This window comes from Microcaecilia unicolor, chromosome 2, assembly GCF_901765095.1.
Source record: "Microcaecilia unicolor chromosome 2, aMicUni1.1, whole genome shotgun sequence".
Classification (NCBI taxonomy): domain Eukaryota; kingdom Metazoa; phylum Chordata; class Amphibia; order Gymnophiona; family Siphonopidae; genus Microcaecilia; species Microcaecilia unicolor.
This window is the reverse complement of record NC_044032.1, coordinates 264,338,265-264,350,913: the sequence shown is the minus strand read 5'-3', so window position 1 is coordinate 264,350,913 and position 12,649 is coordinate 264,338,265. Positions and strand designations below refer to the sequence as shown.

The 12,649-nt window shown below is 45.9% G+C and overlaps 1 protein-coding gene across 2 annotated transcripts in view; it reads left to right on the top strand.

Annotated features, from left to right (window-relative positions):
- Positions 1–10,534: 10,534 nt before the first annotated feature.
- Positions 10,535–12,649, top strand: part of LOC115463518 (N-alpha-acetyltransferase 10-like) — a 28,573-nt gene continuing 26,458 nt past the window's right edge. Inside the window, exon 1 of one of the 2 annotated variants that reach the window (XM_030194100.1) lies at positions 10,535–10,699. In XM_030194100.1, coding sequence (XP_030049960.1) covers positions 10,679–10,699 — 21 coding nt within the window. In that variant the 5' untranslated portion in view covers positions 10,535–10,678. Of the gene's footprint in view, positions 10,700–10,741; positions 10,827–12,649 lie in introns of those variants that run through there. The other variant, XM_030194101.1, reaches the window with a different exon arrangement.

The window sequence follows — 12,649 nt, the reverse complement described above, 5'->3', positions numbered from 1 at the left end:
AATTTAAATTTTAAAAATATAGCCAGGTAGGGGATAAAAGGTTTATTGTGTATGGGAATTTTGGGGTAGTTTGGATAATGTTTAGTAGGGTTTTTATTTTATTATATGATTTTCCTATTATTTCCTATGGAAAATCATTGTTTAAAATGGAGATTTAGCACTGCTGGCCAACATTCCGTTGGTCAGCAGTGAAGCTTAGAATTTTGAGGGAAGTAACTGATTGGCTGGGGGGTGGCCGGAATGCTGCCGGAGGTTCCGTATTCTAGGAGACGGAGTCTCTGGCAGTTGGCAGAAGGAGTTGGGACAGCGGAGAGAGCGGATGCATGTTGTGGGAGTGGATATTGAGGTAGAGGAGGATAGTTAGGTTAGGATAGAATTGGGAAGGGGTGTTTGATTAAAAGGGAGTTCAGTGAAGGAATATAAAAGGAGAAGGGGTGATTGTATTACTGTTTTGGGGTTTAGGGATTTTTAGGACATTTAAGGTTTAGGGGGGGAGATTGGGAATAGGATTGTTGGGGTGAGGCTTACTAGAATTTGTTTGAGTGTGTGATTTTATGCTTTGAAGTTCGCGTGTTAAATGTTTTTAAATGATTATTGAAAATATATGTATTGAGTGATAAGATGTGAATTGAAAGTTGTTTGACTGAGTAGGAGTTAGGTTAGTACAAGCGTGTGATTGAGTAAAAACCTGAAACATCCACAATACTCCTTTAATAGAATAGGGCACAAAAGTACATAGATTAGGGGATCTAAGATAGGGAAGTTTGATTATTTTGTGTTTTAAGCTAGTTTGAGTCCCAGTATTCCTTAATAAAGAAAGTGTTTAAGGTCACCAGGAGAAGGAAATCTGGAATATAGATAAGGAGCTAGGGTTTTTCTCCCGTTTAAGTTATTTAAGATAGGTTTAGGAAGAAGACACAGAAGACGCTGCATCATCTAAAAACAACGGGTCCCCACGCAAGAAAGACCTTTGGTGTGAAGCAAGAAGTGGGACTGAGCTACGCACTGAAAGAGAAGTGACTTTCAAAAAGAAAGAAAGAGGGTAGAAAAGAGGGGTACTTACCTGGATCCTTCGGGAGGGTTAAGTGTAATTCTGAAAACAAAAGGAAGTTGACACAAAGTATCAATTCTTGAAAACTTTGAGAATTTGAGAGAACATTATTCCACATTTTTTTTAGAAAGTGAGAGTTAATTTGATAATACTTATCTGATATCTTGCAACTGAGAGGTGAAGGGTTAACCTGTTGACAACAAAAGCACAAGTTGAACGAATCTGACATTGCTGTATAATAATAGCCTGATATTGTAGCATAAATAAGGGATCTTAATTTAGGGTTTTTAAAGAGAGTTATATTTTCCTGTTTTGTTTAGCTTTTAACTGAATAAAACAAATTTATTTTAAACACCGAAGCTTGCTTCTTTCAAATCTGACCGAGCCCAACAAATTAGTTTTTTTCCTCCCATCTCTAGCATAGACTTGGGACGAGGATAGTGAACTGTATCCTGTCCCTTTGCTCCGGGGTGGTTGACATTCTCCTGGCTTGACTACAGGTAAAAGGGGAACTCTGTCACCTAAAAGCTAAAGATCAAGCTTCCCAGAGCAGGGGGTCCGGATTACATTTTGGCATAGTCAGCAGGATTCGGTCTGATTTGGGACTACCAAATTTTGTGAACGTGAAATTTAAGTGAGTAATTTTTGAGGAAATAAAATTGTGGTGCTAACATTTTCCTTTACAGAATCTCTTTACTGGTGGTGGAGCAGTGTTAATAAAATACTGAAAAGAGTGTGTCTTGAGTCTTTTGGGTTTTCCGGGGTCTCAGTCTCTTGAGCAGAACCCACTCCTGAAGAGTTGCAGAGATGGAAGGGGAAGGAAGACGCACAGTTCCCCCTATCGTGGCACATACTGTGGTCATTCCCCAAGATTGGTCAATCCCTGATTTTCATGGATTTCCCAGAGGTCCAGAAGACTTAAACATCGAGGATTGGATTGACAAGGTTAAATCCAGACTGAGAATACTCCGGGTACTGGCTGAGGACCAGGTGGAGGTGGTTAGAGACCACTTGAAGAGCATTGCACTGGACACAGTAAAGTACTCTCTGCCCAGAGACTGCACAGTAGAGGCCATATATGACCTCTTGCGTCAGGTTTATGGAGACAAGGTGTCGCTCGGATTGAGAATCCAGGAATTCTATAACCAACGACAGAGTGAAAGAGAGACCATTCGAACATTCGCCTATAGATTACAAGAGAAACTGGAAACGATCATGAAGAGAGACAGAAGAAGAGTAGGGAACCCTGAAGAAACGCTGAAGGAGCAATTCATCATAGGCTTGAGGGATGAAAGCCTTAAGAGAGAGATATCCAAAAGGAATGAGGACGCCCCGATGATGCCTTTCTCTGAGCTTATGCAATCAGCTATTAAATGGGCTGGAGAAGAAAAAGGTCTGGCCTCTTGGGAGCATCAGCCGAGAAGGATCTTACAATGGGGTAGGGAAGAGTCAGGAGATCATGGTCCTGTTGGTGAATCCGCCACTGTTGCGATGATGCAACAGCTCACGTACATGTTTTCCCGAATGTGTGAGCGACAGGAGCGAGAGTGGGGATCGCCAGAGGAGAGAGAGAGATGAGCTGAGATACTCCAACCCAAGAGGAGAACAACCCGGCCTGAGTCGAAGTTGGAGGCCAGCAAGAACCAGCTCTGGAGAAATCATCTGCTACCGCTGCCAGGAACTGGGGCATATTGCGCGGAGTTGCCAGAGCGAAAGGGCAGCCCGCTCTGGTCCTGGGCTGAGGAGAGAGGAGGAGGCGGTTCCGAGCTGTAGTGGGACCTGCAAGAAAGGTGGCAGCGTTGGGGTTGAAGCCCCAAAAAGTGAAGAAAGGGAGTGACCCCAGGTCCCCTGTTCGGATGCAGAAGAGTATTTGGGAGGGAGAAGAGCAGGAGGATAAACTGTTCGGAGAGCGGGCGATTGGTGCAAGCCCTACTTTAAAAGTGAAAATAAATGGGATTGAAATGCTGTGTACAGTAGACACGGGCTCTAGTGTCTCCACCCTTCTTGCTAGTTTTTTCTATCGGAACTTTGATCATACAGAACATTTGCAAGATGCTAGGCAGTTAACGCTAGTGGCGGTCAATGGAACTGATCTCCCGGTGTTAGGATACATCGACGCTGACGTCCAGTGTCTGGGGCAGTTAATTCCGGAGAGATGTATTTTCATTGTAAAAGACAACTTCCAGGGAGGTAAAGTGGAAAGTAATCCAGTACCGGGTATAATAGGGATGAACGTCCTACAACATCTGGAGGGATAGTTCAGGGACTTGTCTTGCTTTACCCTGGAGCCGGTGAAGATGGCTAGGATACTTTCCAAAGTCTCTCAGAAGCAGTCCAAGCTGCGAGAAAACGACAGCTGGGTGAAGCTGAGGGGAAACGTGGGGCAAGTGGTTCCCGCTATGTCAGAGAAGATCCTGATAGGCAAGTGCCAGTGTGTGCGAAAAGTCTCAGCGGAATTGTTGGTGTCAGCATCCCGAAGAATCAATTTACCGGATAAAATCCTGGTTGCGAATACTCTAGTGAAGCAACATCGGGGAAATGTAGTTGTGAGAATGATTAATGTCGGAGTCTGGGACGTTACTATCAGGGGAAGAACGCAAATTGCAGAAGTACATGAAGCCAAAGTGTTAACTCCTGATGAAGACTCGGAAGTGTCGGAGCCTTTGGTTGATGGCTGGGAGGAAATGCTGCCAAAAGTGAAGGTTGAGTGGGACAAGCTGATGAGTGAACAGACTCTAAGTTTGAAGAGACTGCTGTGGAGGCACTGTAGAGTCTTTTCAGTGAATGATGCGGATATTGGTTACTCTGACATCATCACCCATCGGATAGATACAGGGAGTGCCTCTCCGATTAAACAACCATTCAGACGGGTGTCACCGCACCTCTTTGATCAGTTTAAGACTCACGTTCATGATCTAGTGCACCAGGGGATTTTACAAAAGAGCCACAGTCCCTGGGCTTCCCCAGCGGTGATCATCAAGAAGAAAGACGGCTCTTTAAGATTTTGTGTGGATTATAGAAAGTTGAATGCAGTGACGGTCCGGGACGCATTCCCTCTACCCCGCATAGACAAATCCCTGGATGCGTTAGGATCATCTAGGTGGTTTTCGTCCCTGGACATGACCTCAGGGTATTTTCAGCTGGGTATGGCTCCTGAGGATTTGCAGAAAACCGCGGTTACCACTCCCTTTGGCTTGTTTGAATGGACGCGTATGCCATTTGGGCTATGCAATGCGCCGGCGAGTTTCCAACGGCTTATGGAGACAGTCTTGTCCGAGTATGTGTTCCAAATCTTACTGCTATACCTCAACGACATTTTAATCTATGAGCCGAGTTTTGAGGAACATCTGCGACGTTTGGAGCTGGTTTTCCAAAGACTGAAGAGTGTGGGTCTGAAGCTGAAGCCTACAAAATGTAAGCTAATGTATGAAGAGGTGAAGTTCCTGGGTTACATTGTCTCCAATCGGGGAGTTTCAACAGACTCTGAGAAGATCCGAGCGCTGCAGGACTGGAGAACCCCTAAGTCCAAAACTGATGTCAGAAGTTTTCTGGGGTTCGCAAGTTTTTACAGAAGGTTTGTGGAGAACTTTGCACAGATCGCGGCACCCTTACATGCAGTCACAGGAAAAATGGTCCCGGAAGAGTCAAAATTCATCTGGAGTGAGGAGTGTCAAACAGCTTTTGAAGCTTTAAAGAGGAAATTGTTGGCAGCTCTGATCCTAGCGTACCCTATATTTTCAGAGCCATTCATTTTAACCACCAACGCTAGTAACAAAGGGCTCGGAGCGATATTGAGTCAAATGCAAGACGGTGAAGAACGAGTGATCGCTTTTGCAAGTAGAGGGCTTCGGAAATCGGAGAGAAATTTGAGCAATTACTCGGCCTTCAAACTAGAGTTGTTAGCTCTTAAGTGGGCAGCAACCGATAAATTTCGCGAGTACTTGTTGTACCGAAGATTTCTCGTCCGTATTGACCATAACCCTCTGAAGTACCTCGATACTGCTAAAGTTTAAGCCGTAGAGCAAAGATGGCTTGCTTAGCTAGCGGAGCTTGATTTCGTGGTTGAATACAAGCCAGGCAGGAGCAATGGAGCCGCTGATGTGCTTTCCCGATTACCAGATTCGGAAGAACCGGAACCACAGAAAGATGAAGAGAAGGCTTTATTGGCATTGACTTGTGGATTAATCACAGTTCAACCAAAGTCGGGAAGAAAGAGAGTCAAGAAAAGTTGTGGAAACTTGGGACCACAGGAATCCGAGATTTGGAAGCTCCAACACGAGGATGAGACATTGAAGAAAGTCATCGGTTGGTTAGAAAACAATTATTTACCTGAGTCAGAGGAGTTGGATTCCGCTGAGAAGCGGGCATTGTGGAAGCACCGAGCAAGATTACGTATGCATAAAGGGATTCTTTATCGTGCGTTTGAGGATGGACGAAGGGGAGAGGATGTCCTACAAATAGTGGTCCCTGATGTCCTAAGGGAGGAATTGTTGAAAATGTACCACGATCAACGAGGTCATTTTGCGTTGGACACAACCTTCAAGAATTTGAGGAAGACATATTTTTGGACCCAGATGAGAAAAGACGTAAAGAATTGGATACAAAAATGTGAGAGATGTTGCTACTCCAGAGACCTGTTTCCTAAAGAAAGAGCAAAGCTAACCTGCTTCAATGTCGTTAGACCGCACAAGGTCTTGGCAATAGACTATATGATGCTGGAGAGGGATAGCAGGGGGTTTGAACAGATACTTGTGCTGACAGACTTGTTCTCCAGGTTCACCAACGCCGTCCCCACCAGAAACCAGTCTGCGAAAACAACAGCAAGGGAGCTGGTAACCCGGTGGTTTTCTGTGTATGGTCTGCCAGAAAAGTTGCATTCCGATCAGGGAGCAAATTTTGAGTCGAGACTGATCAAGGAGGTGTGTGAATTATATGGAATAAAGAAAACCAGGACCACCCCGTACCATCCACAGGGGAATGGTCGATGCGAGAGATTCAATCGCACATTCCTGCAGATAGTCAGAGCTTTCCCGGAAGAGAAGAAAAGGTGCTGGTCGAAATATGTCCCGGAAATCAATCAGATTTACAATAGCTCAATACATCAAGCTACTGGATACACGCCAGCCTATTTATTCCTGGGAAGGGAGGATTTGTTGCCCCATCACTTGCTGGTTAGGAGAGAAGAATGGCCGGAGGATATGGAGTTTGGGGGAAGTTTGGAAGATTGGATACGGCAACATCGAGAAAAACTGGAGTTTGCACGGGAGATAGCTGGCAGAACAGCCAAGCGACAGAATGAAAAAATGAGAGAGCAATATAATAAGCATGCTAGAGCAGAGCCTCTCAATGAAGGGGATTGGGTTCTGCTCAGGAGACGGGGATTTCAGGGACGACATAAGATTCAAGATGTGTGGGAAGCTCAGCCATACCAGATTGTGGAGATTTTTTGGGAAAACTCCAATGTATTAAAGTTATTTAATGAGTCAAAAGGTGAACAAATAGTTCATAGGAATCTAGTAAAGAGGGAGGACTGGAAGGAGGATAGCATGAATTTGTAATGAATGAAGTCAGTATGGGTGCGAGATTTCCTCCAGAGGCGTTCGGCAGATTGGGCGCAGGAGCGAAGGTATCGGATGCAAGGGGTCGGATGCAAGGGGATTAGTACACCTTGTGGGACGGGAGATGGATGGTGCAAGTGTGTCCAGAGCAGTGGAGAGAGTGGCATTGTAAGCAGAAACAGCCTTGTCGACAGACTCGGAGGACATGATGGAAGGGAGGAGATTAGAGATACAAGAGGATAAGGTGGGAGGGTCGACAGCCTGGAGATTCCTGAAAGTAGTGGTTAGTGTTGGGCGGGACTGAGGGGTAGGGTGATGAAGTGTGAAGGTGATCAGGTGATGATCTGAGAGAGGAAGAGCAGAGGCGCAGAAATTGGAGGGTGAGCAGGTAGAGGAGAGGACAAGGTCAAGACAATGGCCAGTTATAAGCTAACCTCTCACTTTCCACTGCGACTGTCCCTGCTGCCTTTAAACATGCTGTGGTCACACCTCTCCTTAAGAAGCCTTCACTCGACCCTACTTGTCCCTCTAATTACCGACCCATCTCCCTCCTTCCTTTTCTCTCCAAATTACTTGAGCGTGCTGTTCACCGCCGCTGCCTTGATTTTCTCTCCTCACATGCTATTCTTGACCCACTACAATCTGGTTTTCGCCCTCTCCACTCAACCAAAACTGCGCTTACTAAAGTCTCCAATGACCTATTACTGGCTAAATCCAGAGGTCAATATTCCATCCTCATTCTTCTTGATCTTTCCGCTGCTTTTTATTTATTTATTTATTGCATTTGTATCCCACATTTTCCCACCTCTTTGCGGGTTCAGTGTGGCTTACAATAAGATATGAATAATTTGTTACAACTTGGTTATGGGTTACATTGTACAAGTTATGCGAGACCATCAAAGTATCGTTAGGAATTTAACAATGGGACATCAACATAGAAACATCGGAGGGAGACAGTGGGAAGCTTAAAGGGCAGTATTAAGACACAAAGACATATGGAGGCATATTTTCAAAGCACTTTGGGAGACTAAGTTCCATAGGTTTCTATGGAACTTTGGGAGGCTAAGTGCTTTGAAAATGAGCCTCATGGTGTACATATTTCTGTGAGTAAGTGTATGAGTGATGTGGAATTACGGGGGATGAGGGTCAGAAGTGGATGTATGAAGCATTAATGAACAGTGAGTGTGGACTCTATGTGTTTTGGCACTTTCCGTAAATTGTTTTGAACAGATGGGTCTTCAATTGTTTGCGGAAGGAAGCTTGTTCATAAATCGTTCTTAAGTTGCGTGGCAGTGTATTCCAAAGCTGCGTGCTTATGTGAGAGAAGGTTGACGCGTGTAGCGTCTTGTATTTCACGCCCTTGCAATTAGGGAAGTGGAGGTTGAGGTATGTTCGAGATGATCTTTTAGCATTTCTGGGTGGTAGGTCTATCAACTCGGACATGTAGGCTGGGGCTTCACCGTGAATGATCTTGTGGACTAGTGTGCATACCTTAAAAGTGACACGTTCCTTAAGTGGAAGCCAGTGTAGTTTCTCTCGTAGTGGTGTTGCCCTTTCATATTTTGGTTTTCTGAATGAGAGAGCCATCAACTGTCGATCACAGCATACTTCTCGATACCCTGTCCTCACTTGGATTCCAGGGCTCTGTCCTTTCCTGGTTCTCTTCCTACCTCTCCCTCCGCACCTTTAGTGTTCACTCTGGTGGATCCTCTACTACTTCTATCCCTCTGCCTGTCGGCGTACCTCAGGGTTCTGTTCTTGGTCCCCTCCTCTTTTCTATCTACACTTCTTCCCTTTGTTCATTAATCTCATCCCATGGCTTGTCCTACCATCTCTATGCTGATGACTCCCAAATCTACCTTTCTACCCTTGATATCTCACCTTGCATCCAAACCAAAGTTTCAGCGTGCTTGTCTGACATTGCTGTCTGGATGTCTCAACGCCACCTGAAATTAAATATGACCAAAACCGAGCTTCTCATTTTCCCCCCCAAACCCACCTCCCCGCTCCCCCCATTTTCTATTTCTGTTGATGGCTCTCTCATTCTCCCTGTCTCCTCAGCTCGAAACCTTGGGGTCATCTTTGACTCTTCTCTCTCCTTCTCTGCTCATATCCAGCAGATTGCCAAGACCTGTCGTTTCTTTCTTTACAACATCCGTAAAATCCGCCCCTTTCTTTCCGAGCACTCTACCAAAACCCTCATCCACACCCTTGTCACCTCTCATTTAGACTACTGCAATCTGCTTCTTGCTGGCTTCCCACTTAGTCACCTCTCCCCCCTCCAGTCGGTTCAAAACTCTGCTGCCCGTCTCGTCTTCCGCCAGGGTCGCTTTACTCATACTACCCCTCTCCTCAAGACCCTTCACTGGCTCCCTATCCGTTTTCGCATCCTGTTCAAACTTCTTCTACTAACCTATAAATGTACTCACTCTGCTGCTCCCCAGTATCTCTCCACACTCGTCCTTCCCTACACCCCTTCCCGTGCACTCCGCTCCATGGATAAATCCTTCTTATCTGTTCCCTTCTCCACTACTGCCAACTCCAGACTTCGCGCCTTCTGTCTCGCTGCACCCTACGCCTGGAATAAACTTCCTGAGCCCCTACGTCTTGCCCCATGAGATTGGAGACATTCCGGAATCGTTTGCATGGATAGGACGAAGACAGGTGTGGGGGACCTGGATTGGGATTGATGTCTCCCGCGGATAGCAGGAGAAGGAGCAAGAGAGTGCGGAGGAGGGCGGGTGAGGTAGGGCGATGAAGACGGGATGCGCTTAGGAGGAATGGGGATGGGTTAATGGCAGGAAGGAAGTGATGAAGGTTGACAGCTAGGAAGGAGGAGGGGGATAGGAGAGATGGTGAGGGACGGGGGTGGGTAGGGTATTGCAGTAGTGAGCAGGACAGGAGAGGACATGGATGGGCGGTAGACAGCGGTAGGGGGAGGGGGAAAAGATTAGGAAGGGACAGGGCAAGGAAAAGAATGTGTATAGGGGCCATGAGTAGTGACTGAGGTGTTAAGCAACAGATAGAGTAACTAGGAGAAAAATAGATGTAAAGAGAAAAATGCCCGGCACCTAGAGCGGAGGCCCTGAGTGGAGCGGAGTGGACCTGGGAGTCACCCCGGAGAAGGCTGAAAGGATATGCAGATGAGCTGCAAGTCCTCTACAGCACCTGAAAGGCAGCCGGTGGTAGAGCTGGGCACCTCTCAGCTGAGGAAAAGGCTTACCATGCCCAGCGCTTAGTCATGCCAAGCGCTAATTGGGTAGTGCAGTTAAATCACTGCAAGATGCCATTAGTGCAGGGCTACCACGGGAGCCCTTACCTACCACTTAATAAATAGGTGACGGTAAGAATCACATCGCTCACTAATGGCCACACACTAATTGGGAAATTTGCATGTGGCCATTAATGGGAAAATAGAAATTGTTGCCATTTTACAACCACGCTAAACGTGGCCTCAGCAGGCAGGAAACCCATGTACTAAAAATAACACAGGCCACATTTTTGCCACTTTTGTAAAATAGCCCCCTAGCAGAGGCGCTAAGTTACCTAGCTCCAGGCTGGAGATTTGGGGCAGTCCTGGATTTCTGACTATACTATTCCATCATGTTGCGTTATAATGGGACTCACTCAAAGCACCAATTTTCAATGGGCAGGAATGGATTTGGAACTACACTTCCCACACTGCTTTTTGACATGTAAGGTCAAAACCAGACTGGACAAAAATATCCGTCCTGGAATTGGTAACTTGGTATTTCAGCCCCCTGGTAAGGTGTGATGGCTGTAGGAAAAGAAAAAGCGGATATCTTTATTGAGGGCAAACATACAATCGACATTAACAGACGGTCACATGTGCGCCCTTCTTCCGATGCTTGCGGCGGCCATCTTTGTAATGGGCAATGAAACACCTACGCGAAGAGAAGGCGTAGTAGGTATTAACGAGGCAGGGCCCACATGAGGCGTCCGGGCAGCCATCTTTGAAGCGGGCAGTGAACCGGGTTGTAGAGCCGCGCGTGGAAGCTGCTCGTCGCGTGTGTTCCTCTCGCCCCGGTTTCATCCGCATTCTGCTGCAATGAATATCCGCAACGCCCGGGTGAGAAAAAGGGAGGGGAGGCCGTGAGTCCTCGGGCTCGCCTAGCATTGGTGCCTAGGGGAGGGTGAAGCGGACCCTTCCCCGTCACTCGAGGGCGCAGGCCTCGCTTTCGCAGCGGCCTAGTCTTGTGTGTCTTATGTATTTTAATTATAGTGAATTTTTGTATTATTTTGAGGCCATAAATGTCGGTATTTAGTTAAACGTACACAATTGTTTTTTGTTATTGCACCTTCATTTTTAGCATGCAGGCGTTTCTCCCCAAATGTAGACAGATTGGTAACTTCTAATGTTGTTCTATTTAATAGAAATAGAAATATATTTTTATTTGCTTTCTTCAAGCATACTTATGCTGCCTGGTGGTTGGGCCCCAGGCCTTGGAAAGAAAAATTTGAGCTGTGCCTACCTTTCTTTTCTTTATTGTTAATTTACCTATCTCCCACACATTGAGACACTTAAAAAAAACGAGAACCCGGCACTCCAGGTAGCAGAATGTAGGGGACAGGGTTTTACAAAAGGACTGGAATTAGGCATCGATTTTGCAATTCCGTCTGGGAAATGCCAGAGAAATCATGCAAGGAACAGGATAGGCACCGAGAGAACAGTATAATATGTACCCTGCAATTGGGAAATCTTGTAATAGACAAAAGTAGAAAATCAGAAATAAGGAACGTAAGATCTATCCAGTTTACTTTCTGCTTCAATATGATAGATCAGGGCTTCTCAAACCTGTCTGTCTTTGGTAACGCCCACATGGTTTCAGAATATTCACCACTACTCGCCTGCACTGATGCTTTTTTGACCAGCAGAGTCAACTACAGCAGTTTCCCTATACCAGAGTTTACTGCAGAGCACTTAAATAGTTTTATTTTATTCAGGATATGGTGGATCTTTGTCTACCTGATTCTGAAGAAGCTGGATTAGCTCCCATTGCAGTGGCAACTCAATTAAAATATGTTCCTATGTTTTCAAATGCCCCAGTCAGATGGGGCTGACCTATTTAAAAGGCTGACTAGTGCTTTTTTTTTTTTTTTTCCATAATACAACCCTCCATTCCTGTTCCCTCAGTTTCCATGAAAAAACTGAACTCCACTCGCTTCCAGACAGTAACGACGATTTTGACTCTGTAGTTATTTCAATGATATCTGGTGGAAAACTGGTTGAATGATATAAACATAGTGAAGGTTGTCTGAAAAATACCAATGTGGCCCATCTAGTCTGCCCAACTTACAGGAATGGCCCGGTCACTAGGCAGACTTAGGTGTCCATGTGGGGATAGTGCCAGTGCTGATGTGACAATCACCAACAGCTTTAAAGCAGAATGAAAGTAGCAAGTAAGGGGCCTCAAGTAGACATGTGCTCTCTCTGAGCAGGCATTCAGAAGAGATGGGACTGTGAGTATCTGTTAAAGGCCCTGCTGCTGCGTCAGCCACTCTTGCTGTACTATAGTGCTGGCCTGATAGAGGGTGTGGCAGTGGCGGCACAGTTCCAGCAGTGGCAACCGGCAGGAATGAAAGAGGGGAGATGCTGGATACCTGGAGGAAAGCAAGGGAAGGGGGGATGCTGGACACACAAGGGGTAGGAAAGGTAAGATGCTAGATATGAGGAGGGAAGGGAATGGGAGATGAAGGGGAAAGGGTCTTCAGCAATTCCCACCCCCCCCAAGGATAGCTCAGAGTTTGCTTAGAGCATCAGATACCCTTGAGCCAGATTGCCAGATACTTTGATGGGTGCACAAATGAATTTCATATGCAACCCAACACCAATCTCCTTTCTCCAGTATCTTTTATCTGATCTCTTATCCATTTTCCTACACCATATCCTCCCCCAGCAAACACAGAATCAGTTAAGAGTAAAGGTTCTCAACACAATCCTCGATACACACCCAACTAGTCAAGTGATGAATGTGCATGATATTCCACTGCATTGTCTTTATAACGTGCAAATCTCTCT